The sequence below is a fragment of the Saccopteryx leptura genome, chromosome 6 (genome assembly GCF_036850995.1).
Source record: "Saccopteryx leptura isolate mSacLep1 chromosome 6, mSacLep1_pri_phased_curated, whole genome shotgun sequence".
NCBI classification, from domain to species: Eukaryota; Metazoa; Chordata; class Mammalia; order Chiroptera; family Emballonuridae; genus Saccopteryx; species Saccopteryx leptura.
In genome coordinates this window covers 53,533,527-53,559,693 of record NC_089508.1, presented here as the reverse complement: position 1 = coordinate 53,559,693, position 26,167 = coordinate 53,533,527, and the positions used below count along the sequence as shown (strand labels likewise).

General features: G+C 41.6%; 2 protein-coding genes and 1 non-coding gene across 4 annotated transcripts in view; 1 reads left to right on the top strand and 2 right to left on the bottom strand.

The window, feature by feature from the left end:
* Positions 1-24,297, top strand: part of HACD3 (3-hydroxyacyl-CoA dehydratase 3) — a 35,512-nt gene extending 11,215 nt beyond the window's left edge. The window contains exons 3-11 of the mRNA XM_066388183.1: positions 1,413-1,486; positions 3,387-3,551; positions 5,000-5,051; positions 7,789-7,899; positions 12,882-13,009; positions 16,318-16,430; positions 18,111-18,217; positions 18,767-18,898; positions 22,647-24,297. Coding sequence (XP_066244280.1) covers positions 1,413-1,486; positions 3,387-3,551; positions 5,000-5,051; positions 7,789-7,899; positions 12,882-13,009; positions 16,318-16,430; positions 18,111-18,217; positions 18,767-18,898; positions 22,647-22,723 — 959 coding nt within the window. The 3' untranslated portion in view covers positions 22,724-24,297. The remainder of the gene's footprint in view (positions 1-1,412; positions 1,487-3,386; positions 3,552-4,999; positions 5,052-7,788; positions 7,900-12,881; positions 13,010-16,317; positions 16,431-18,110; positions 18,218-18,766; positions 18,899-22,646) is intronic.
* On the bottom strand, positions 21,739-21,861 carry LOC136377970 (small nucleolar RNA SNORA26). Its single transcript, XR_010746564.1, has one exon. It is a non-coding gene; the product is annotated as a small nucleolar RNA SNORA26 (small nucleolar RNA).
* INTS14 (integrator complex subunit 14) overlaps positions 23,968-26,167 on the bottom strand; it is a 45,776-nt gene continuing 43,576 nt past the window's right edge. For both annotated transcript variants that reach the window (XM_066388180.1, XM_066388181.1), the window contains exon 12: positions 23,968-25,606. In XM_066388180.1, coding sequence (XP_066244277.1) covers positions 25,355-25,606 — 252 coding nt within the window. In that variant the 3' untranslated portion in view covers positions 23,968-25,354. The remainder of the gene's footprint in view (positions 25,607-26,167) is intronic.

Genomic DNA, 26,167 nt, shown 5'->3' with positions numbered 1-26,167 from the left:
AGCTATTTCAGGGCCTGAGGTGAGGCCATAGAGTCATCCTTAGTGCCCAGGGCCAAATTGCTCCAATGAACCACAGCTATGGGAGCAGGAGAGGCGGGCAGTAGAGAAGGAGATGGTCACCTCTCCTGTGTGTGTGTGCCCTGACTGGGAATCCAACCTGGGACTTTCACACGCCGGGCAGACATTCTACTGCTGAGTCAACTGGCCAGGGCCAACAGTCTGATTCTGTGAATCTGCCTCCATTTTCCTTCACTTTAGTTCAGCAGCGCATTTGCTGCTGTGCCTCAGAGGGCAGGTCAGGATTTATTGTCACCCACTGGGGTGGGGGTCTCCCTAATCTCTTTCTATTCTAGTTCCTAGGAAGGTCATTAGTAAGTGACTAGGGTTATGGGACATTGAAGATTTTGTGTTTTACATGCGATTCCATCTGCCTTAATTAATATACTTGCATGAAAGCACAGCCTGGCTTTTATTATATCTACTTCTCAAGGTGAGAGCAGTGGTGGCAGCAACTCAGGATTTTTTGTGTTTTGTTTTTTTTAGAATTATACGCTTGAAAGGAAGTTAAAGTGATAAAAGTGTATCTTGCCACTTGGAGCTTATAGATTGTCCTATCTTGATTTAATGAATTTATGATCTTAGGAGACAATAACTACCTGTAGCAAATATTAGGCAAGTGTACCACATAAGGCCGAATGAGGGCAGGGACGCCTAGGAGGGAACCGAATTGGATAGACAAGTCAGAGGGTTAGACGGGGAGTGATCCCGGCAGTCACTGGCACCTAGGCATGGCTGGATTTGGGGAAAGGGGCCATGTCAAAGCACAGGGATGGCCTGATGATCAGCCCAGGCGCTTTCCTCCCAGTGCCGTTTGTCCTCCCTTAGGAGTAAGCTGAGACAATTATCTTGTTCTTTTTTGTTTCATTTGGGATGTGCTAAAGCAGAAAGTAGCTTCTCTATTGTCTATCTCTGGTTGGGAGGAGTTAGGTTCGGTGCTTTCTTTGAGACAGTTCAGCATGTCCGTATACCCGGCAGCTGTCCTTAACCTGGTTTTTCTCTGCTCTGGATTTAGCACCAAGGTACTTGTGAAGTCAAATTTATATCTGTGTGATATCTTTGCTTTGCTTTCTGTATTCTTTTTCCTGGCTATTATTTGTGCTGGGCATCGTCAGGGCCACAGTGGAAGATTAGGTAAATACTCTGGCTCTGACCATCAGAAGGACAAATGGAGATAAACTTTTGACCCAGATTTAGCTTATCTATGTAGCTGTTGAGTAGCTAGCTCATCTCCCAAGCCTCACTCCTTTTGGCAGTACCATTAATAACTGTATGCTTGTGAAAGAACTGCGCTAAGCTTCAGCATGGCCTTTCTCTGCTCAAGGTCACAGTAACCCACATTTCTTTCTTTATAGCTCAAGGACATGGTGCCAAAGGAGACAATGTCTATGAATTTCACCTGGAGTTCTTAGACCTTGTGAAGCCAGAGGTATGTTTTCCCCTTTCTCGCTTTCCTTTCTATTGTAGGAAATACATACTAGTAGTTTTGTGAAATGGATAGCAGGGGTTGTAGGAAAGAAGATAAAAACCAAAGGAGAATATAGTACTTTTATCTGAAAGAGGTTTTAGCTGTACAGGAATGGGGTAGGTCCAAGACCCTGAGGTGAATCTGGGCTCTGCCATTTATTAGCAGTTTGAACAAGTCCCTTCACTTTTTTGACTACCAGTTTCTTTATGTGTTAAATGAAGGGTTGGATAAATGATCTCTAGAGTGTTCTCCAGCTCTGATGTTTTTCTTTTTTTTAGTGATGACAGAGGAGGAGTATGGTACCCATAGAGAGCAGAGCCACATAGGGCAGGCGAAGCCTACACTAGGGCTCTGCTTTCATGTGACTTTGCCAGAGGAGCACTAGACATCAGAACAGGCTGAGGCAGCTGATGTTTGGAAAGCATCCTGGACATACATTGAAGTTTCCCTTCTCTTAGAGCTGGAGGAAGCTTCTGTAACAGGAAGGGAGAGAATCCAATACATGGTGTAATTCAGTTTCTAGAATTACACTAGTATCTCTGGGGGCTTTAGCATATTGATCTCTTTCTGTTTCAGTTGTTTTAATAGTCAGCAGCGGTTTAAGGGGTAGAGAAGTTCTCATGGGTCTTGCTTTGGAGGCCAAGGGAAAGGCTATGTAGAAGAATAATGAACTAGAACAGACTCTAAGAATTTTAGTTTCAGTAGGGAAGACTCCCTAGACTGATTCTTGTGAAAAAGTTGTATCTGATGTGGTCCAGTTCTGGCCTTGATTAGACCTCTCTAAAACACGGACTTTCTATGCCAGGGACTATCAGCCATTTATTTGAATTCAGTCATCTTTATGGGAATAAAATCTGAAGTGAAGATGCACTTGAGTGATTGGATGTAGGGCCTCGCATGATGTAGATCTGGCAGGAGGCTCATCTGGTTTCTTCTATGGTAACCAGGAACTGTCTGCCAGCCTTTTTCTCTCCTTCTCCTTCTCCTTCTCCTTCTCCTTCTCCTTCTCCTTCTCCTTCTCCTTCTCCTTCTCCTTCTCCTTCTCCTTCTCCTTCTCCTTCTCCTTCTCCTTCTCCTTCTCCTTCTCCTTCTCCCTCTCCCTCTCCCTCTCCCTCTCCCTCTCCCTCTCCCTCTCCCTCTCCCTCTCCCTCTCCCTCTCCCTCTCCCTCTCCCTCTCCCTCTCCCTCTCCCTCTCCCTCCCCCTCCCCCTCCCCCTCCCCCTCCCCCTCCCCCTCCCCCTCCCCCTCCCCCTCCCCCTCCCCCTCCCCCTCCCCCTCCCTCTTTCTTTCTTCTTTCTCTTTTCTTTCTTTTTAATTTTGAAATTAAATTTAATGGGGTGTGACAATAAGAGTACATGGGTTTCAGGTGAGCATCTCTATAGCATTTGAACTGCTGATTGTGTTGTATGTCCATCACCCAAAGTCAGATCATTTTCTGCTACTGTATATTTGTACCTCTCTACTTCCATCTCCCGACCCCTTCTCTTGGTAGCCACTTCACTGTTATCTATGTCTGTTAGTCTCAGTTTTCTATCTTACCTATGTAGGATATATATATTTATATATATATATATTTGTCCCTTTTTACTCCCCTGCCTTCTGTATCTGCCTTTCTTATCCTGATTTTCTCCTGTGTCATTCATTGGGAGAATCAAAAGACAGTGCTGTTCTTACCAGATCTCCCCTGTACCAGCCCTAGGTCTCTGTTCTCTTTGCATCAGTGCTTCTAGGAACAGAGAGGGAAGGGGGGAACAAGGCTACCCTGCATTTTCTCTGTCTGGTCACACTGGCTTGGGGCGGTTTCAGGGGAAGGAGTGGGGGACGGGAAGAAGGCATTCTCACATTCTCATTTTCTCTCTTAGCCAGTTTACAGACTGACCCAGAGGCAGGTAAACATTACGGTACAGAAGAAGGTGAGTCAGTGGTGGGAGAGGCTCACCAAGCAGGAGAAGCGCCCGCTGTTTTTGGCCCCTGACTTTGATCGCTGGCTGGATGAGTCTGATGCTGAAATGGAGCTGAGAGCAAAGGTCAGTAAGGAACCTAGGATCTAGACAGAAATCATGAGGAGCCCAAATTATCAGGGTCAGGCAGAATAAATACAGAGTTACAAACTGAGTTAATGACCTGTGGTGTTCGTCAGTGGGATTTGTTTGATTTTTTTTTTTTATGATTAGACTAGGGTTATAGGTTTAGGGGGAGGAAGACCACAGAGGTTTCATTCTTATGCCATGTTCTGGGTACATACTATCAACATGACTTACACTGTTGATACTGATCTTGTTCATGTGGCTGAGGTAACATTGTCAGGTTTCTTCACTGTAATCTCACCTCCTCCCCCCTTTCCATACTGGACGCTTTGGAAGGAAGTTACTATGCACAGCCCATACTTAAGGAGTGGGGACTTATGCTTCCCATCTTCAGGGTGGAGTATCTGCCTACTTTATTTGGAATTATTCTACATTGGAAAGTATTCTCTCCCATTTGCTTTCTCAGTCATTTTAAAAAATATCAGTATGGACTCATGAATGAATATTTATTTTATAGTTTGAGTTTAATTCAGTATTGTGCTATTTATTTTGTTGCTTTAATTATTTTAGCTTTGGCCCTTAGAACTCTTTCAGTTGGCTCTTTTGTCCCTTTGACAAACTCAAAGCTCCATTATTGTGGGGCACCTTCCTGCCTTCCTACCTTTCTGCCTCTCTCCCTCCCTCCCTCCTCTCCTTCCCTCTTCTCCCTTCCCCATCCCTCCCTTCCCTTCCTTTCAGTTTTGAGTTCTTCCTTAATATCTGGCACTGTAAGCTGCTCCAGGCTTTTCTTATATATTCCCTGTTCTAGCCCTAGAATCAACCATTCTTCAAGGAGTTCTGTTCTTTTTATTGGAGAATTGTAGAGGAAACTAATATCTGGGCTCAGGTATGCTCATTGCTGCTGGGGTATCGTCGCTTCTGAGCCCTCTCAGCTGACAGAACAACAAACTGTATGTGTGCATACTAGCATATACATATGTCTATACATATTTCTATATATAACCATCTATATACAGTATTAATCCAATATGAGTCCGTACTGATATGGAAACATGATTTTGGATTTTGGAAAAATTATACTAAAAATCTAGAGGTGTTAAAAAATAAAATAGCAATTTATTTAAATTTCTGTTTTGTTTTCACAACCATGACAAATCTGGATGTCTTTACAGCTCTAAAATCTCAAGGCTGCCCACTTTGTAGTTTGGTAGCTAGCCAACTGGCTTACTTCTGTGAGCACTGGATGGGCATTCTGTGATGCTAATGCTACTCAGTAAAGAGGAGTCAGGCTTTTTGGTACCATGAGCCAGGAAATCTTCCCCAGTGAAGCATGAACACAATTGGCGGAGGTGGCTTTAAGGGAGTTGTATCACTTATCCAGCATGTAGACTAGCGCAAGCATCTGGGAATTCTAACGTGTTCTTGGAAAACTTCTGTCCAAATTCTAGGAGGAAGAACGCCTAAATAAACTCAGAACTGAAAGCCAAGGCTCCCCTGAAAGTAAGTTGCCCCTGCTGCTACGGTAGCTACCAGTTCACTTGTGATGGACACGGGGATATGGCTGAGTGTGACGAGGTAGGAGAGCTAACACTGTGCAGATGAGTGATGAGCAGTCCTTAGCGTCCAGTGCTTACACTGTGTACACTCACACTAGAAACCTTACTTTTAATGTTTCCCTTTTGTTCGGAGCCTAACATCATCTGAGTATGCCAGGCTGTTATAGCAGTATGGAAGAACCTTAGTCTCTTGGCTGGTCTAATGTTAGGTGACAGCATGTATTATTGCATGGACATGGGAAAATACCATGTGGGTCCAAGGCTACACTTCTTCCAGCCTGGTGTTTTTTTTGCAATTGAGATCTTAAGGGCTGAGCCACAGATAAGTATGGTTGTCACCCTTTAAAAAAATCCATTTCTATTTCTATCTGTCCAACTACTTATAAGCAAGAAGCTCTGTAAATGTATTATCTTCTGGGTGACATAGATGAAATTCAGCTATTTTTAAATCTTGCTGCATTGAAAGCATTTATGCTACTCCCTTGAGGGGTGGAGCTGATGAATTCATCAGCTGTGCTCTAAAGAGCTTACATTCTAGAGGGTGGACTCCGAAAGTCTGTAAGTTAACACTAGTGCTGAAAAAACAAAATAAGGGTTCTCATTTGTTCATACTTTTTCAAGTTTTACGGTTGCTTATTTGGCATGCCATAAATAAGGAACTGGGAAGTTGTAGAGCACTGGTTTTCAAATTGTGTTCCATGGTACCCCAGGGGTTCCCAGAGGTACTTGGAGGGATAGGCCAACTGACAGTTTGACTTTAGTCAAAGCAACTCTGCTTTTGTGTTTTATGTATTGGTGTTGTAAATCAAATTTTTTTTGAAAAGGAGGTTTTATTGCTTTAAAAAAAGATTTGACAACTGCTAATTTAGAGAACTATTCCCTAAGCAAAGCTAGCGGGGGAGGCAATTAGTGGAGGTAAAGAAAACAACAACATAAAAGGCTACCTGAGATTTAAATTAATTTTTTGGTTTTAGAGGGATAAACTTTAAAAATATGTAAAAATGCTTATATGTGGACTTTTAGGATGTTAAAGTTTTAACTATTTTATTTAAATTCATAAAGTTTCCTGATGAAAGAAGTTCTTTTTGTGTGTGTGACAGAGACAGAGAGAGAGAGACAGAGAAAGACAGACAGGCAGGAAAGGAGAGAGATGAGAAACAGTTCTTTGTTGTGGCTCCTTAGTTGTTCATTGATTGCTTTCTCATATGTGCCTTGACCGGGGGGCTACAGCATAGCAAGTGACCCCTTGCTCAAGCCAGCAGTCCTGTGCTCAAGCCAGATGAGCCTGTGATCAAGCTGGTGACCCCACACTCAAGCCAGCGACCTCAGGGTTTCAAACCTGGGTCCTCTGCATCCCAGTCCAACGTTCTGTCCCTTGCACCACTGCCTGATCAGGCTGAAAGAAGTTCTTTATGATGGGGAAGTGTAATGAGCTTCTATAGTTTTGAAGAAAAAATTTTTAATTAAACATTGTCAGAAGTCTAGCTTTTTTGGCCCCTTAGACTAAGCTTGTTTCTGCTTAACCACAGTACCTCTTGTGTGAATAATAGAGTATTAACCAAGTGTGTGTGCAGAATATCTGTAGTCTAGGATTAAAATTGTGGCAGCAGAATATGAGCCCATAGCTTTTTTCTGAGAATTATCTTTTTTTTTAGCCTACTCCTTTGACTCAACCATGACTCTAAGTTCCTCTTTCCTTTTTTAGTGAGAAAGAGAGGGAGAGAGATGAGAAACATCAGCTTGTAGTTGAATCACTTTGGTTGTTCATTGATTGCTTCTCATACGTGCCTTGACTGGAGGGCTCAAGCAGAGCCAGTGACCCCGTGCTCAAGCCAGCAACGTTGGGGTTTCGAACTTGGGACCTCAGCGTCCCAGGTAGATGTTTGCATCTACAGCGCCACCACCAGTCAGGCCTTACAGCTGTGTCTTCATAAACTTTAGGCTACAAAATTAATGTCCCTTAGTCTCTTGCCTCTTGATTTGTAATTTCCCTTCTTTGGTTATATCCTCATCCTACGCATCTCCAAAGCCCAGTTCAGATACTTGCCTGTTCCTGCTTCCCCAGTCTAATGTCATTTTCTCATCTTGAAATTTTTGCAAGACATTGCATGTCACTCTAGCTGTATTATGGTTTTAGATTCTAAGGTCTTTGAATCCCAGTAGTGCCCCTCCGTACCTTGGATATTGTAGGTGCTCAGTTAATGCTTAACTGAATGAATATATCAAATAACAGAATTTTTTTTCATTATTTGTTCTTTCTCTTTGAGCTAGTTTGACCTGCATGATCTTAAAAATTTCCAGGAAAGAACAAACTGTAGATTATACATATTATGATGACAAGAACAGGAGCTGAGTATAGCTTTTGCCCCCTTACTTTAATGCCTCCTAAGATATATTCTTTTCTTGGATTTGTTATGCTTGTATACTTATCCTTTAAGGCTCTGAGGGGAAAGACTGTTGAAAACATCCCTTGGAGTACAATGTTCCCGTAGTTTTTCCTTATCTATTTCTCTATGGGACTAGGAGCCAGGCTGGTGCAGACCTGGGCCGGGTATTTGTATGGGAGCTTGGGGCACCAAGTAGGAAAGAGGAGTGAAGTTATGCTGGCGTGCCCTATACAGCCCTCCTACTGTGAATATGATGGCTGCTTGTACAGTTCACTGCCTGGCTTTGTTTTTCAGCCTTTATAAGCTTGAAGAAAGGATACCTGTTTATGTATAATCTTGTGCAGTTCTTGGGATTCTCCTGGATGTTTGTCAACATGACTGTGCGGTTCTTTATCTTGGGAAGAGGCAAGTACCAAATTTTAATGCTAGTTTTTTTTTAGTAGATTGACGCACTGCTCACCAAAGGTAATACAATCTGCCTTTTGTATTAGTAGTAACCCATGTTTGTATAGCACTTCATGCCTTTCATTGTATTTTCACATATTTTATTTCCCATGGCCTCTGAAACAGGTGGGCTGATTTTCTGTCTATATAACAGGTGAGGAAGTAGGCTTAGAGATGGCCAAAGAAGTGGTCCATGTCCACATAGCTTGCCAGGGGATATCTTGGGTAGCATCCTTTCTCTAGTCTACTTGATAGTTTGTAACTAAAGAAATGGATGTGATGCTTCTAGTGCCAAAGTTATGCATCCTTTAGGAACCTAAATAATTTCTCAACTGGACTGTTCTAAAACGGAATGAAAGGACTATCATAAAGATATTAGTTTTTGATAAATTAATTTGCACGTTTAACAGAATTCTGGCCGAAGTCAATGACAATGGAAAATATTTGAGAATGTGATCTAAAGTATTCTGAAATTTTATTGTAAACAATAAGTAGATAATAAAATTTGGAATAAGAAAGATAATGGGACAGGAGTTTTTCTACCTGATATGAAAGAATAATAATTAAAATAGTATAGAGGCCCTGGCCGGTTGGCTCAGCGGTAGAGCATCGGCCTGGCGTGCGGAAGTCCCGGGTTCGATTCCCGGCCAGGGCACACAGGAGAAGCGCCCATTTGCTTCTCCACCCCTCCCCCTCTCCTTCCTCTCTTTCTCTCTCTTCCCCTCCCACAGCCGAGGCTCCATTGGAGCAAAGATGGCCCGGGCGCTGGGGATGGCTCCTTGGCCTCTGCCCCAGGCACTAGAGTGGCTCTGGTCGCAACAGAGCAACGCCCCGGAGGGGCAGAACATTGCCCCCTGGTGGGCAGAGCATCGCCCCTAGTGGGCGTGCTGGGTGGATCCCGGTGGGATCCCGGTCGGGCGCATGTGGGAGTCTGTCTGACTGTCTCTCCCTGTTTCCAGCTTCAGAAAAATTAAAAAAAAAAAAAATAGTATAGAATTAGTATGAGAATAGACTAGTTAACAGAGTAGATTAGGTGGCCTAGGACTAGCTCTTACATTCTATACATATATGAATTATATATGATAAAGGAATCATGAACTAATGGAAAGGGAAAGATTATTCAATACTTTTAGATAAATGTTTCCAAGGAAAATTAGTTGGGTTTGGGTACATGAGGGAGCAAGGACTCTGTTTGACTCTTTGTCCTCACACTGTACAAAATTAAATTCCCCCAAAGGATTTAAGAATTATGTGTCAAAAGTTGAACCATAATAGAAGATATATATACATTAATGTTTATAAAAATCTTATGTGGAAGGTTATGCTTTTCTACGTTTAAAAGCATTGGAAGAATCATAAAGGAAAAGGTCAATATATTTGACTACAATAAAATATCTAAATTCCTATATATCTAAGCCACCCTAGCCAAGACAGCATTAAAGATTAAAAGAATATGGCCTGACCTGTGGTGGCGCAGTGGATAAAGCATCGACCTGGAAATACTGAGGTCGTCGGTTCGAAACCCTGGGCTTGCCTGGTCAAGGCACATATGGGAGTTGATGCTTCCTGCTCCTCCCCCTGTCTCTCTCTCCTCTCTCTCTCTCTCCCTCTCTCTCTTCTCTCTAAAATGAATAAATAAATAAAAAATTAAAAAAAAAAAGAAATCTATAAAATAAAATAAAAAAAAAGATGAAAAGAATAGGCCCTGGCCGCTTGGCTCAGTGGCTAGAGCATTGGCCCAGCGTGGGGACATCGGGTTTGATCTCTGGTCAGGGTACACATGAGAGGCGACCATCTGCTTCTCCCCCCTCCCTCTCTTCTCTCTTTCTTTCCCTCTCTCTCTCTTCCCCTCTCTCAGCCAGTGATTCAGTTGGTTCGAGTGTCAGCCCTGGGCACTGAGGATAGCTGGGTTAGTCTAAGCATCGGCCTTAGGCTCCGAGGATAGCTTGGTTGATTTGAGCATTTGATGGGGGTTGCTGGGTAGATCCTGGTCAGGGCACATGCAGGAGTCTATCTCCTCTCATCTTAGTTAAAAAAAAAAAAGATTAAAAGTATATTGAGGTTAGTGTGGGGATAGAGGGTTGGTGGGAAATTGAACAAATATTGGCAAGGGTTGATTTGATTTAAAAATGTAAAAACTCTTAACGAATAGATAACCAAAAGTATGTACAGGAAATTCTTAAGAGGAAATAAAACTATTTATTATGTTAAATAAAAAAATTTAACATACAGAAAGAATGTTTAACTTAGTAATGATGAAGAAAGTAAAAAATAAGACAGTTTTTATTACCAGTTTTGCAAAGTTAAAAAAAGATACTTAAATCTAGAGGACACATGCTAAAATAGATACACCAGTGGCTACTGTGAGGGTGTGTAATTACAACAACTCTTGGGAAATCATTGGGCGAAGTAAATCAAGAACCTTAACTGTTCATATCCCTGAACCTGGTAATTTCACTTCTGAAACTATGTTCTAAAGAAAGAATTGAAACTACAAGAGAAGCTTTTTCAAAAAGATAGACATGGCATTTTTATATTAGTGACAAATTAGAAACTACTTCAGTGTCCAGTGAGGCTTTAGAATATGCCCTCAGTGGAATGTTGTGGAACAAATACAGAGTATAGTATTTAAAGAGTTTGTAGTAACATGGGAAAATACTGATGACAGACTAAAGAAGTAACATATAAATTTGTTCTTCCAGTTTGAACACACCCATATAAAAAGGAGAAAGTGAACCAATACATGCATAAAGATCGGAATAAAATGCACCATTTTTAAGTGGTTTGAATGTGAATAATTAAATTTTTTTTTATTTTGTAAAATAAATGAGAAAAAAAAATAAGTATAATGGAAAAATAGAAACTCTTTAAAAAGAGAAGAAAACTCCTGTAGACTTGTATTTTTCACTCCTAAATTTTTCCATGTGAGGTTTGTGGAAGGTGAGTTGTAGTTAGTTAGGTCTAGAATCGTTTGAAGGATGTGCACGTTTTTTCAGCCTTCTGTACACCTTGGAATTCTGCAAATCACAGTGTAAACCAACACAGTTGGATTGATTCTGAGCGTTGCTGTGCGAGCCTGCTGGCTGTTAGGTGATGCAGTCCCAAAGCTACTAAGTTATCTGGGTCATGTGTATTTAAAGTAAGCTGCCTGGATTTGTAATTTCTATTTTGGCTCTGAGCCCCTCTCTAACCAGTTACTAGAATGGAGCTGCTGGTTTAATTCTTCCCTTACCAGTCCTGAGAGAGGTAATCAGGAGCTGGGGCCTGGCACCTAGGGTCATAGTCTGCCCTTGGCAATTTTCTCCTTTTGAATAGAGGATGTTGGTGAATGGCAGATTTCACACATGTATTTGTTTCTTCATGTAAATATGTACTTTGCTAAACTTCATATGCTAAGAAAACCTGAAGCAGACTCTTGGGGTTATACTCTTGTTTGAGCTTGTCTGGCTCGCTATTACGTAATACTTTTTTAGTAAATGAATTTTTAATTTTTTTCCCAACTATAATAATTACAGAGGGAAAATCAGAAAGTAAAGACTTAAGAGACTCCACTATAATCCTGACTTATGAAAGCAACAGGTTCTTGGCTCTTTGGTTCTTGGCATCTTTCCCACATAACTTCTTGGGAACAATTCCTGAAGTGGATTTGTGAGATTAAAGGACAAATTGTTTTTAAGGGTTTTGATGTATAATGCCCCAAAAGAGTATATACTATTTAATACTACTATTTAAACCCATACTTCATTAACCATATGAGTTGGCTTTTCCTACTTTCAAAAAAGTTTTTTTTTCAAATCATAAAATTCAGTGTGCTGGTTTAAGTAAGTGTGTAAAATGGGAAGACAGGAGTGAAGGTGTGGGGCAGGCGGGAGGGTGAACAGGCCACTGCTATTTCCAGACATTGCCTTTTACTCTTTTTTCCTCCTACAGTTAAAAATGATAATTATACTCTGTGTACAACTTTGTGTCTTGCTTTTAAAACTTTATAAGCAGGCCCTGGCCGGTTGGCTCAGCGGTAGAGCGTTGGCCTGGCGTGCAGGGGACCCGGGTTCGATTCCCGGCCAGGGCACATAGGAGAAGCGCCCATTTGCTTCTCCACCCCCCCTCCTTCCTCTCTGTCTCTCTCTTCCCCTCCCGCAGCCAAGGCTCCATTGGAGCAAAGATGGCCCGGGCGCTGGGGATGGCTCCTTGGCCTCTGCCCCAGGCGCTAGAGTGGCTCTGGTCTCGGCAGAGCGATGCCCCGGAGGGGCAGAGCATCGCCCCCTGGTGGGCAGAGCGTCGCCCCTGGTGGGCGTGCCGGGTGGATCCCAGTCGGGCGCATGCGGGAGTCTGTCTGACTGTCTCTCCCTGTTTTCAGCTTCAGAAAAAAAAGAAATTAAAAAATAAATAAATAAAAATAAAACTTTATAAGCATTTTAATGTCACTAATATTCTTCATAACTATCATTTTAGAAATCAGATTTCTATTCTTGAATTGAAACAAGAATCAATTTTCCATAAAATCAGAGGGAAAGCCCACAAGATCTAATTTTTGTTTACTATATTGCCACATCTTAAGCCACAGTTTTCTATTTCTAAGTATAAGAGGTCTCCCTTTTTTAAAGATAATTTTCCTAGGAGAAATGCCATTTAAAGTAAATCCCCTCCTAAAGGATACCAGAATTTCATTCCAAATGGTGACAAAAAAAGATATGATTGGGATTTTATCTTGAAAAGTGGCATTTAAAATTATGAAAATAAATTTTTATTTTATATGTAGCAAAATTTATAATCTTGCATTAATTTTTTTTTTCAAAGAAAAAAATTAGTCAAAAGTTGGAACTACTTATTGGTGGAATTCTTCTGGTAAAATTATACATTCATGTAAGGAGTTAAATAGTTTGAGAAATAATTCTGTTGGAGTTTGCCAGTTCATTCACCCTTAATGTATTTTTGTCCCACAGAGTCCTTCTATGACACATTCCACACCATGGCTGACATGATGTATTTCTGCCAGATGCTGTCAGTTGTGGAAACTATCAATGCAGCAATTGGAGTCACTAAGTCACCAGTGATGCCTTCTCTTATCCAGGTATTGAATAGTTGATCTCAAGGGTGGGGAAGGAGAGATTTCAGCGTTTATTTAGTGGGTATGCCACAATTTGCTGAGAGGTCTCAATTATTAATAGTAAAATACCTATTGGCACAGGAAAAGCATTGTTTTATCTGAACAAGGAGGAAAATTTTAAGTCTTAGGAATATTTTCCAAGGTAAACTTTTACTGTTTCAGTTAGACTTCATTATAACATCTTCATGAAATCACAGTTCTATAAAAAGGTGTAAAACTAGGGAAACTTGACTGTCAGGCAGGAGCAGAAAATCCTACCCTCAGCCTTCTCAGTTAGCAATATGCTTGGTCTCCTCCCACCTTGAGTAGGTGAAGGCAGTGTAATACATAGGAAGTCTTTTTACTTTGTACTTTCTTTCATATATGAAGGTGGCTCTTCTTACTTATGTGGGGATCCCTCCCCCCAATACATCTATGCCTTTTCCTAATATTTGGATGATTGTTATCAGGAATGGGGCATCAAAGCCTTTTATCCTCCTGTTTCTTAACTATGCGATTATATACAATTAAATACCACCTACCCAGACACAGAGGGAACCAAGTGATTGTTGGTAGTCTTTTCTGGAGTAGTTTTTGTAATTCTACCCTTTGTGGTATACCAACTCTGGTGTGCTAATAGTTATCCGTTGCATTGTAAAGGGTGTTAATACAATAGCCTTGTTAATTCTAGGTTTCCTGCCCTTGGAAAGAGGCTGCTTTGTTTAATTAGTTTGTTTATTTATTTTTACTTTTAGAGAGAGAGAGAGACAGACAGACAGACAGGAAGGGAGAGAGATGAGAAACATCAACTCGTAGTTGTGTTGCTTTAGTTGTTCATTGATTGTTTCTCATATGTGCCTTGACCAGGGGGCTCTATCTAAGCCTGTGACCCCTTGCTCAAGCCAGTCAGCAACCTGGGGCTTCAAGCCAGTGACCATAGAGTCATGTCTATGATTCCACGCTCAAGCTGGCAACTCCGCGCTCAAGCTGGTGAGCCTGTGCTTACAACCCCGTGTTCACAACCCCGTGTTCAAGCTGGTGAGCCTGCACTCAAGCCACATGAGCCCATGCTCAAGTCAGTGACCTCAGGGTTTCAAACCTGGGTTCTCAGCGTCCCAGGCTGATGCTCTATCCACTGTGCCATCACCTAGTCAGGCTGTATTGTTTAGTTTAAAAAATAACAAGGGGATAATGAGTGACCCACTAATATGGAATAATATTTTTTGTGTATCAGTGAAGTACAAAGAAGCATTAGGGTCAGTGGTGGGAGTCAAATAATTTAAGAACCGGTTCTCTGAAAGGTAGTTTATTGTTTCATGCATTTAATACTTAAATAAGAAAAGAACAGTAAAAGAGATACACAAGACTAGAATAAAAGTTTTAAAATATTAATGAAAAAATATTAAATAATACCTGACAAAAAAATAATAAAACTGTTATTTAAGATATACTGCTCACAAAAATTAGGGGATATTTAAAAATGAATGAAGCTATAAAATATCCCCTAATTTTTGTGAGCAGTATATTTCCATATTGCTTCTTGATTGGCATCCTCACTTGCAATTTTCTTTGCTTTTATCCGAGCATCATTGGCTGTGTGATTTATCCTTAACCATCTTTTCACAGTAGGAATTGGGTCCCATTCCTTTAGAGGCAGGCTGATTAGACTGATAGTCACTGTGTTTGATATATTAGAAACAGGCGACTTCTCTTCTCTGAACATACTACGTTCATCTTTGAGAAACCCCTTTCCGTTTCTGCTGAACTTACAGCTATTGTTATGACAACATTTTTAGCTCTTTGAACACTTTCAGGAATTGCATAGTTTTGGGAATTTTAAAAAAATTCTCTAAGGCGCCCACCTTAGAGAGAACCCTGATTACAAGTGCCATTTTAACAACTGGTTTGCCGAACTCAACAAAAAATTAGGTATCGGCTCTGCTGAACCGGTGCGAACTGGCTGAATCCCACCACCGATTAGGGTAGAATTTCTAGGGCAGGATGGATGGGACAGGTTTCATATCACATTGCATGGCTCCAGCGAGTGCTGTTCACATAGAATACAATGTGATGAAGCCACCAGAAGCAGGGCAATGCCACATGATTCAATGTGAATCAATGTGGGGAACATAATATTGAGTAAGAACTAAGTTAAAGAATAAAATTGTATAGTATGATTTCAGAACATTTAAAAACAGGCAAGGTGAGCCTGACCAAGCAGTGGTGCAGTGGATAGAGCATCGGACTAGGATGCAGAGGACCCAGGTTACCAGCTTGAGCTCTGGGTCACTGGCATGAGCATGAGATCATAGACATGACACCGTGATTATTGGCTTGAAGCCCAAGGTTGCCGGCTTAAGCCCAAGGTTGCTGGTGTGAGCAAGGCGTCACTCGCTCTGCTGTAGCCCCCTGTAAAGGCACACATGAGAAAGAAATCAATGAACAGCTAAGGTGCCACAATGACGAATTGATGCTTCTCATCTCCCTTCCTGTCTCTCTGTCCCTATCTGTCCATCTCTCTGTCTCTGTCAAAAACAAACAAACCCAGGCAAGGTGAAACAGTGTACTGTTTAGGAATATACACATAAGCAGTAAACCTATAAAGAAAGCAATGGAATGGTTAACACAAGATAGTAGTTACTTACAAGGGGGGTGCCATACTTGTAATGTTCTGTTTCTTAACTTGGATTATGCCAACACAAATGTTCATTTGGCAGTATCCTTTAAACTGTGTTTGAATATATATTTTTTGTGTGTGACAGACAGAAAGTCAGAGAGAGGGACAGATAGGGACAGACAGACAGGGAGAGAGATGAGAAGCATCAATTCTTTGTTGTGGCACCCTAGTTGTTCATTGATTGCTTTCTCACATGTGCCTTGACCAGAGGGCTACAGCAGACTGAGTGATCTCTTGCCCAAGCCAGCGACCTTGGGCTCAAGCTGGTGAGCTTTGCTCAAACCAGATGAGCCTGCGCTCAAGCCAGCGACCTCGGGGTTTTGAACCTGGGTCCTCCGCGTCCCAGCCTGAGCTCTATCCACTGTGCCACCACCTGGTCAGGCTGAATGTGTATTTTTAAAAATATGCTATTTGTGATGATACATTTACACAAACATACTCATTTATCCAGAACGTCTGGTTTGGATATTGAACTTGTTCCAAAACTAGAGCAGAGGATTAAATCAATTGAGCTCAATCTTTTTCTATTTCTGGGGTTAGGTTTGAGTTAACACATCTATATGTTTTTAAAAATACATTCTAAAACATTTTTCTCTCTTTTGGGTCCTTTTAATAGCTTCTTGGACGAAATTTCATTCTGTTTATCATCTTTGGCACCATGGAAGAAATGCAGAACAAACCTGTGGTTTTCTTTGTGTTTTATCTGTGGAGCACAATTGAAATTTTCAGGTGGGTAGAAATGTTAGGGTGGTGTTTGAATTCCTCCTTTGTATCAGCTCTTTTCTTTAGAGAGTTGCTGTCTTATCCAGGGTGTCATTTGGTTTGAGATGCGTCTTATCCAGAGTGTCGTTTGGTTTGGGATGCATTTTATCCAGGGTGTCATTTGGTTGTAGCTGCATCTCTGTGCTTCGTAAAAGTAAGACAGAAGTTTTTTTGTTTGTTTGTTTTGTTTTTAAGTGATAGGAGGGGAGGTAGAGAGACAGACTCCGCATGTGCCCAGACCAGGATCCACCCGGTGATCCCAGTCTGGGGCCGATGGCTCGAATCAACTTAGCTTTCCTCAGTGCGGGGGCCAATGCTCGGACTAGCTAAGCTATCCACAGTCCCTGGGGCCGATGTTCAAACCAGTCAAGCCACTGGCTATGAGAGGGGAAGAGAGAGAGAAGGGGGAGAGGGAGGAGGAGAGAAGCAGATGGTCACTTCTCATGTGTGCCCTGATTGGGGATTGAACCCATATGTCTGCATGTTGGGCCACTGCTCTATCCATTGAGCAAACTGGCCAGGACTGAGTTTTTTTGTGTGTGTGTTTTTATTATTGATTTTAGAGGGAGAGAGAGAAACATCAAGTTGTTGTTCCACTTCTATATGCTGTCATTAGTTGATTTTTTTACGTGCCCTGACTAGGGATCAAACCTGCAACGTTGGCATGTTGGGACAAAGTTCTAAGCAACTGAGCTACCCAGCCAGGGTCTGAGACAGAGGTTTTTTTAAAGCAGACTTTGGATTATTGTTCTAGCCTGGGCATTGGGAGCAGGAGAGATCCAGAGAAATGAAAAGACCCTTACCCTCTAGGATTGTGCTGTCTTGTTGGGAAGAGTGGACTTGTTCACATAGAAAAACTCATGAAAGGGCTGAAGAAATATGGGGTTAAAGGAATAATCCACGTTGGATGGAACTAGTGAAGACCAGCCTTCCAGAAGGGATGGTAGAGATGAATCTTTTACTACAAAATTTCTGAAGTTTAAATTGACCTCTTAACAGACTTTCATTCTCAGAATCTAGTTAAAATAGATGTATTCTTCCCTATGAGATCATACATATGGAATACCATATAATTTGAGGCTAACAGTCATTGGTATACTTAAGTATTTTGATAGCATTCATTTATCCGGAGATAAAGTACCTGTCAATATGTCCGTCATTTTTACCTACTTGGAATGTCAGTCAGAAGTAGGTATAGCTCTAGCCAGATAGCTCGGTTGGTGGAGTGTTGTCCTGATGCACAGAGGTTGCTGTTCGATCCCCGGTTAGGGCATATATAGGAGCAGATCGATGTTCCTGTCTCTTGCTTCCCTCTCTCTCTAAAATCAATACAATAGACATTAACAAAAAAGAAAGAACTAGGAATAAAGCCAAAAAGCTTTTGAGCATCCATTCCAGACACTGAACTATTCCAGAGAAGGTTCCTTTGAGACTAATACTTAGCCTGTCATTAAAGAGAGTTCACATCCTTTGAAGATTGGGGGAAGAGCATGATGGCAGTTTGTGGGTAGATAGCCCAGAGTTATAATTCTGTTCTGAAGAAGATATGTGTGGCTAATTGTGAAATGGTTCTGTTTGAATGATGTTCTAGGGTTGCAATCAGAACCTGAAGTGGATTTTAGTATCTGAATTCCTTATTTTCAATAGGTACCCCTTCTACATGCTTGCTTGCATTGACATGGATTGGAAGGTGCTCACATGGCTTCGTTACACTGTGTGGATTCCTCTGTATCCTCTGGGATGTTTGGCAGAAGGTACTTTCAGGAACCCTAGGTTTTATAGCTTAGCTCCAAGGAATAGCTAAGCCAAGAGGCCAGATCTTTCTTCCTCCACCAAACTTAGTCAATACATGGATGTTGGGCTTTTCAAGATTTGCTTCCTAATGGCTTCCTAGTGGTACCCCAACTATTCCAGGGACGTAGCTCATTGGGAAGCTGGTGGGCACGTATGCATGCTTCCTATTTATATGGTAGTTTTAATTTTCCAAAGCATATTGATGATTTTATTTTATTCTGAAAAACAACTAGTGGGTGAGTCAAGTATGTATTTGTCTCTTCATTTCATAGAATAGAAACTGAAGCCCAGTGTTATCAAATGATTGTTTCTTATTAATTTTCTATTGTCAGCTTGGAGGTTCATCTCAGGAAAACTTGGGGGAAAGAAAGAAGAGGCATAAGCTCTCTGTGCAAGGAAGAAGGAAGCATTTTTAACAAACCCATCGCTGAAACTGGAGGGGTTAGAAGGCTCTGTCCCTAGATGGGACTGTATTTTCTTTGTTTCTAACACGCTATTTCTGCTTTCAGCTGTCTCAGTGATCCAGTCCATTCCAATATTTAATGAAACAGGAAGATTCAGTTTCACATTGCCATATCCAGTGAAAATCAAAGTTAGATTTTCCTTTTTTCTTCAGATTTATCTTATAATATTATTTTTAGGTAAGTATTGGCTCTGTAAGAGACTTTTTCCTCTCACTTGTTTAGAGGGTAGAGTTAAATGATTCCAGGTTTAAAAGTCTTTAGGACTCTTATTTCCAAAAGAGTAGTATAGGGTTAGAGAAAGAGTGCTCGCAGAACAAACCCACGAGGAGAATGCGCTATATATGGGAAGTATGTCTTCCCAAATCCCATGGTTGAGTTCGCTTTCTTGAAGAGCTCTTGGTCATTAGGAACTCACCATAATATATTTCATGTTTCAAACAATGTAGGAAGCCCTTATAAAATAGAATAAGCTCATTTTCAGAATACAAGTAGCAGAAAGGCAGGAAGAACAGCCAAGAGGCGCCGTAGCGCCCCCACCTAACAACAGGCGGCCCCTCCTCGTGTAAACCTGCCTGTTTATTAATTTACTTTTATACAAAATATAAATTCTTGCCTTAATTCATAAAAACTAAAAGGGGAAAAAACATAAACCTAAATTATTGCAAATATAAGAGCTTCATAAGCTTCCTAACTTTAAGGACTGTTTACTTTAGATAAAAGTTCTAATATAGTTTAATATAATTTATGTATTTATCCCTGCTTTAGTTCACAAAAGTCTTGAGTTGGCCCTAAATAAGTATGGCTGGCTGGTCACCCAGCAACAGAGCATGTGGCAGCAGAGAGTATATTAGCATCTATTGCTGTGAAACAAAATTACTCCAAAATTTAGCAGCTAGGACAACAAACATTTATTATCTCACATGGTTTCTGAGGGTCAGGAAAGCAGCCTAGTTGGGTGGCCTTGGCTGAAGGTCCCTCATGGGGCTTCAGGTGAGCTGTTCCTGCAGTTCCTGCAGCCTTGGCTGGGGCGGGAGAACCTGTCCCCGGCCCACTCGTGTAGTTGTGGACAGGAGGCTTCAGGTTCTTGCTGTAGTTCTTCTCCATGTGGCTGCGCATGACAGGGCTTCCCCCAGAACAAGTGATCTGAGAGCCAGAAGCCACATTGCCTTTTAAAAAATTGTCATTAATTTTTAATTGTTTGACATGTAGCATTGTATAAATTTAAGGTAGACAACATGTTGATTTGATATATCTATACACTGTAATATGATTGCCACTGTAGTGATAATTTAGCACCTCTGTCATGTTCACACTGCCTTTTATAACCTAATCTCAGAAGTGATATATTGTCACTGTTCCCATATTCTGTTGGTTACATAGACCTGCCTAGTACAGTGTGGGAGGGACTACACAAGGATATGAAATATCAGGAGGTAGGATCACTGGGGACCATTTTAGAGGCTGGCTAACCCAGACAGTGTGAGGAAGACCACAAAATGTAAATCTAGAAGCCAGAAAGCCCAGCAGTCTTGGTCATTTAGTGTTGGGGGCAAAGAGACCTACACTTCAGGATATCAGCACATGGCAGAAGCACAGTTAAATAATATACATTATGGATGTAGGTCATTTGGCAAAGGTTAAATTTTATTCCATTTCTTATTTCCTATTTCAGAAAGGGTATATACCTTTAGAAAGATTTCTAATCAAGTGTTAAAATGGTTGGCCATTGAAGGGAGTAAGCTTCAGTATGGAAAATGCACTCATCAAAAGAGCTCTTTAGCCCTGGCTGGTTGGCTCAGTGGTTGAGTGTTAGCCTGATGTGCAGATGTCCCTGGATTGGTTCCTAGTCAGGGAACAGAAGAAGCGCCCATCTGCTTCTCCACCCCTCCCCTTCTTCCCTCTCTCTTTTCCCGCAACTATGGCTCAGTTGGAGCAAGTTGGTCCCAGGTGCTGTGGATGGCTCCATAACCTCTGCCTCAGGTGCTAAGAAAACCTTGATTGCTGAGTAACAGAGCAACAGCCCAGATGGGCAGAGCATCGCCCCCTAGTGGGCTTGTGGGTGGATCCAGATCTGGTGCATGTGGGAGTCTGTCTCTGCCTCCCCTCCTCTCACTGAGTTTAAAAAAAAAAATAAAAAAAAAGAGTTCTTTACCTCTATTACTGGATAAATCTACTATTACTGTAATTAGGCTCTATGAGGTGGGAATACTCAAAGTGTTAAAGAGGAGAAGTATTAGAAAAACCCTTGAAATATTTTAGTAAAAAAGTTAGAAGGATAGAAGTATTTTAATGTACACTGACCCTAGTGGCTTTCTTCATGTTGCTTATGTTGTCACATACGTGTATTTTCAAGATTTTATACTCATATTTAGTTTTCCTACAATGACCATGTAGTTAGTTGTCATTATTCTTAAGAATGAAATAAATCCTGAATTTGTATAATTTAGAAGCAGTATAGAACCAGTAACATTGATATATAGATCAGAGTACTTTTTTCTTTTCTTTTTTTTTGACTGAGAGGAGGGGATATAGAGAGACAAAGTCCTGCATGTGCCCCAACCGGGATCCACCCGGCAACCCTATCTGGGCCATGCTTGCAAACGAGCGATTTTTAGCACCTGAGGCAGAAGCTCCACAGAGCCATCCTCAGTGCCAGTGCCAATGTGCTGAACCAATCAAGCCATGGCGGTGGGAGGAGGAGGAGGAGGAGGAGGAGGAGGAGGAGAGAGAGAGAGAGAGAGAGAGAGAAGGGTGACTGGGAATATCCACACACCAGGCCGAAGCTCTACCACTGAGCCAACTGGCGAAGGCCAAAGTATTTCTTTCTAAACCTGCATTCTCTCACAAAGTAAGTGTTTTTAACATTGTATAATGAGGAAACTTAGGTGAGGCTAAGCCACAAAATACAGTCAGTGGTTGAGTAGAATTGAAACCTATTTTTTCTGAGAAAGTCCTATTTTCTAACTCACTAGATTGTGCTTCCTAGAAGAGTGTCTTGCACCTTTTTTTTTCCCCCCAACTGTGACTCCAGACAGGATCCAAAGAGGAGTTTTACCCATCTCTCCTTAGGGTTTTATGGAGACTTAACTTTACCCTCCTGTGTTAGCCTCTAAGGCACCGCATCAGCCTTAAAAGGGTTTAGGAAAGGGCGTTTTAAACTTGCTTCCCACAGGTTATTGCATAGCCTTGAACTAAAAATTGGGTTGTTTCTATACTTCAGATATGTGTATTTTATGTCAGCCTTTACAATTGAAAAAAATATTATGAACTCAAATTAAGGAAACGTTTAGAGATACTGTAACTGTCATTGAAAAACATCGTAAATAAGGTGGGAACAATGGGTCTGTGAAATCTAGGTGGTCTTGACTGTACAAATAATCTTTTTGTATGTTTGAAAATTTTTGTAATAAAATATGGGAGAAAATGAAATTGTAAACCCACTGGGAAAAAGTTGAGTTGTCTCTAGTGCATTGTTAATAATTTGTTAAAACTTATTAAGTTGCACTTCCTGAGCAGCTGCAATAAGCACAGAGGGATATAAAAAACAGACAACCAGAGTGTCCCTGCCCTAAAAGCTTCTGGTTGTAAACAAGGACAAAGATTCTCATTTCTTTCTTTTTGTGACAGAGACAGAGAGAGGGACAGATGGGGACAGACAGGAAGGGAAGGAGATGAGAAGCATCAATTCTTCGTTATGGCATCTTAGTCGTTCATTGATTGCTTTCTCATATGTGCCTTTATGGGGGGGGGGGTATATAGCAGAGCGAGTGATTCCTTGCTCAAGCCAGTGACCTTGGGCTCAAGCTGGTGACCTCGGGGTTTCAAACCTGGGCTTTGTGCATCCCAGTCTGACGCTTTATCCACTGTGCCATCGTTTAGTCAGGCAAAAGATTTTCATTTCTAATTGGCCTCTTTTCTTTTTCAGGGTTATACATCAATTTCCATCACCTTAATAAACAGCGCAGGCGGCGCTTTGGACAAAAAAAGAAAAAGACTCACTAAAAAGAGACTTAGAGGACTTCTTGCCATTTAGACTTTTGAGCCTAATCTACACTTCTTACAGTTTTACCTTCTTGTACTGATGTAAAAGGTTTTTTAAAGTTAAACGATTCAATTCTCAGTTAGGCTGTCTTCCCTTTTCCCCAGTAACATCCTGAATTTGTGTTATCTTAGTGTAGTACTTGCATGACATCTGCTGGCAGGTTTGTCTTTTGTGTTCTGTTAGTGACAGCAGACTCGGCACTGCCCCACCCACGCCGTGCCCAGGCACTTAGTGTCACACCAGCAAGAGGACTTCAGTACCCTGAACCTACTAGGTATTGGCCGTTCTTACAGCTGGAATTTGTTCTTTTCAGCTATTGACTGTGGAAAAAAAAGCAAGACAGTTTTGCTCTATAGGAGCCTGTGAAAGTGACTCAGGCAGGATCTAATGTATTCTGTACCCAAGGGGTTACTTGTTAAGTGGGGTGGCATTGATTTTTTGAAAATCAGTTCAACTCAGTCATTAATAAAACACTTCTGAGTCCAAGCGGGCCTAGAGAACACACATTACCTCTGCATTTCTTGGCCTCTCTGATATCTGTTACTATACAGAATTATTATTCTGTGTGGGCACAGAATAATTTGAGAGAAACGAGTCAGAACCTTGGACGACCATGATCACTTACTTCATTCCAAGATAAATCAGAACTATTTTCAACACTAAAAGATGAAACGTTAGTTAGAAAACAAGGAGATTATAAAAGAGTTCCAAATCCAAATGGCTCCAGGGGGTCAGAAGGGTCAAACTGGCCAGAAGACAGCTGCTGGCAAGCCAGACTGAACGCCTCTAAAATTGCCTTAGGCTGTGCACAAACATGAAACGGTCAGTCTTCCTTCCCCAGAACTCGCTAAGTCCATTTACTTGTGTACCTGTCAGAGTAAGTGCTGGGGTGGTTCGTTTTTTGAACAGACCTCAGAAACACCTGCCCTTGTCCTGCTGTTGTCTCACCTCTCCGCAGTACAGTGGACAGAGGACTCTGGCTGGAGAACCACCAGCTAGCTTGTCCTTTAACAAGGATCCCTGGGCAGGAAACTCACCAGCAGAGGAACTGAAAAAGAATCTAGGCAGTACAAAGTTTGGCCACTGTCAAAAACATGTTTTTTCCACTACATTCCAAGTAAACCAAGTAAAATGTCTTAGAAGTAACGCCTGTTTGTATAAGAGAATTGAAGGCACGATTGCTCTTTCTGTTTTGCCATTCCCATTGTTCCTGGGGAGAGGGGACTAAATGAGTTATGCTGTTTTTCTGAGCCCAAGATAGAAACTTGGTTGGACCTAAAAACATGATTTGCGTAGTAGGCTGGCTGATTTTTTACAAGATCATTGCACTGAAGGATTTTTTTTGCATGTCTAACTTCTGTCAATACTTGTTTGTCTTCACTTCTGATGTTCTTCCACCTGGCTTTCTGTGTCATCGGCAGAACAGCTTGCAGTCGGGTATGCCGCCTCTGTGGCAGAATCTTTCATTCTTTTAAGCCCTCTTGTTGCTGTCTGAGAAAGCAAAAGATTGTGTTTCTATTAAAAATTTACAGTCAAAATCCTAATAACTTGTGTTTAAAGATTATTTACTCTAATGGTTTTCAAATTGTTACTGACAAAGTCCTTTGTTCAAACAACACATAATATAGCAGTTCAGCATGTCAAACCAAAACTGATTACTCAGGTTGAAGCCTGAGGAAGTAATACCTGAGGTGGTCCACGGCGCACCATGGAAAGCACTGGTAATGTAAATAAAACGTAGAGAAGCTACAGGACTTGGCCAAGGCCATGAGGCAGCTGATGAACTGGAAGGATGGCTGACTGCGGTGGCTGTCAGACTCTACCTGGATGGAACCTCGCTTAGGCAGTGAGGCCCAATGGTGTCAGAAACAAGGAAGTCAACATGGAACCCAAAGAACCCTTATGGTTTAATAATCTGTGCCATATAAAAGTGAAATTACATCCAGATAGGACAGACTAAAAGGCAAAGACTCGTTAGTTTCCCAGTGAAACCATTTTATAGAAAACATATTTTTTCATTAAAAAAACCTTGAAGAAACAGGAATGATTTTATATGTTTATGGTTGCTATTTAAAAGTCTGTATCTCGATACCAGAAGCACCTAAGGGTTATCACCAAGTTCCTCTCAAATTCTAAGGAAAGTTCCAAAACTGATGGTGTAAGGCTTGTGCTCAGCAAGCCCCAGACAATCTGGGTTGCTCATTCCAAGGCGGAATCTTGAAAAAGTCCTTATGATTGAGAGAAGATGCCTTTCAGAAAGCCAGAAGACCCTTGCAGGTTAGGTTTCCTGAGGAACGGGGAGGGCTCTGCCCATCACACCTTCAAGCTTCTGAGGTGATGTGCCCATCATGGGAGCAACAGGTGTCTTTTGGGCTGAAAGCCCCAGAAAGCTAAAAGTCAAAGCCCAAGCAGCCAACCACCCTTCGAACCCTTCTCAGAGTGTAGCAGCACTCGTTCAAACCAGCAGGTGGGGCTTCTGAGGCAGCCTCAGGGAGGTCTTGGTGGTTACTGCAGAGGTGAACATTGGGAAACTTTTTACCCTAAATCATTTTCACTTCAAATGATAAAAAGGAGGGCTCCCAAAGTCAGCTTCACATTCTTTCAGTGCTGCTCCCAGAGAAGTCTGTCTGCAAAGGTGTGATGTTGTGGTCATAGCCGGCATACTCGGAGGTGCCAGTGCTGGCCAGCTTGAGCTGCTGGGCCGCGTGGGTGAGCTGGAACGCAGCATCGGGGTGGGCCGTGTCGGGCAGCAGTGTGCACTCCCTTTCCAGCATGTCAGCCACCCCTTTGAGCAGGTCCAGGAAACCAAAGGCCAGGGCAGCCTTTCGTAAACGGTTCAGCTCCTGAAACAAGATTTTAAAAAAGATGTTGTGAAAACACATTTTCCTCATCACATACTTTTTTTTTTTTTTTTTTAACAATAAAAGGTTTCCTTATTCCAAGGTATGGCTGGGTAAGTAGTTTGTTTACAACCATTCTTGTGAAATACTTTTTAAGAAAATACAACCAACTTCTTAAAAACAGACACATACCTCAACTAGGATGATCTAATTTCTGGTGGATAATGTATATGATAATTATACTGGTCCCCGCTTCTTGGTGGATTTCTATTCCCACTTGGTTTTCTACCATCTGCCACCCTCCTGACCAGCTCCCTCGTTGGCTCTGTCTACCTACCCAGCTGGTCCAGCCACTTGACCAGCCACTCTTCTGTCTGGAATTATCACATACTTTCTAAGTCCATAGCTTAGAATAAATTGTCCTGGACCCCAAACTTAAACGAGCATTTTATTTAAGAAAAAATGCTTCTACAGAGATGCCTATAATGAGCGTGTGATGGCATGACTGAGAAGCAGTTTCTCCACAGGTGACCAGAAAGCTGGGCAAGAAAGACAGCTGACTGG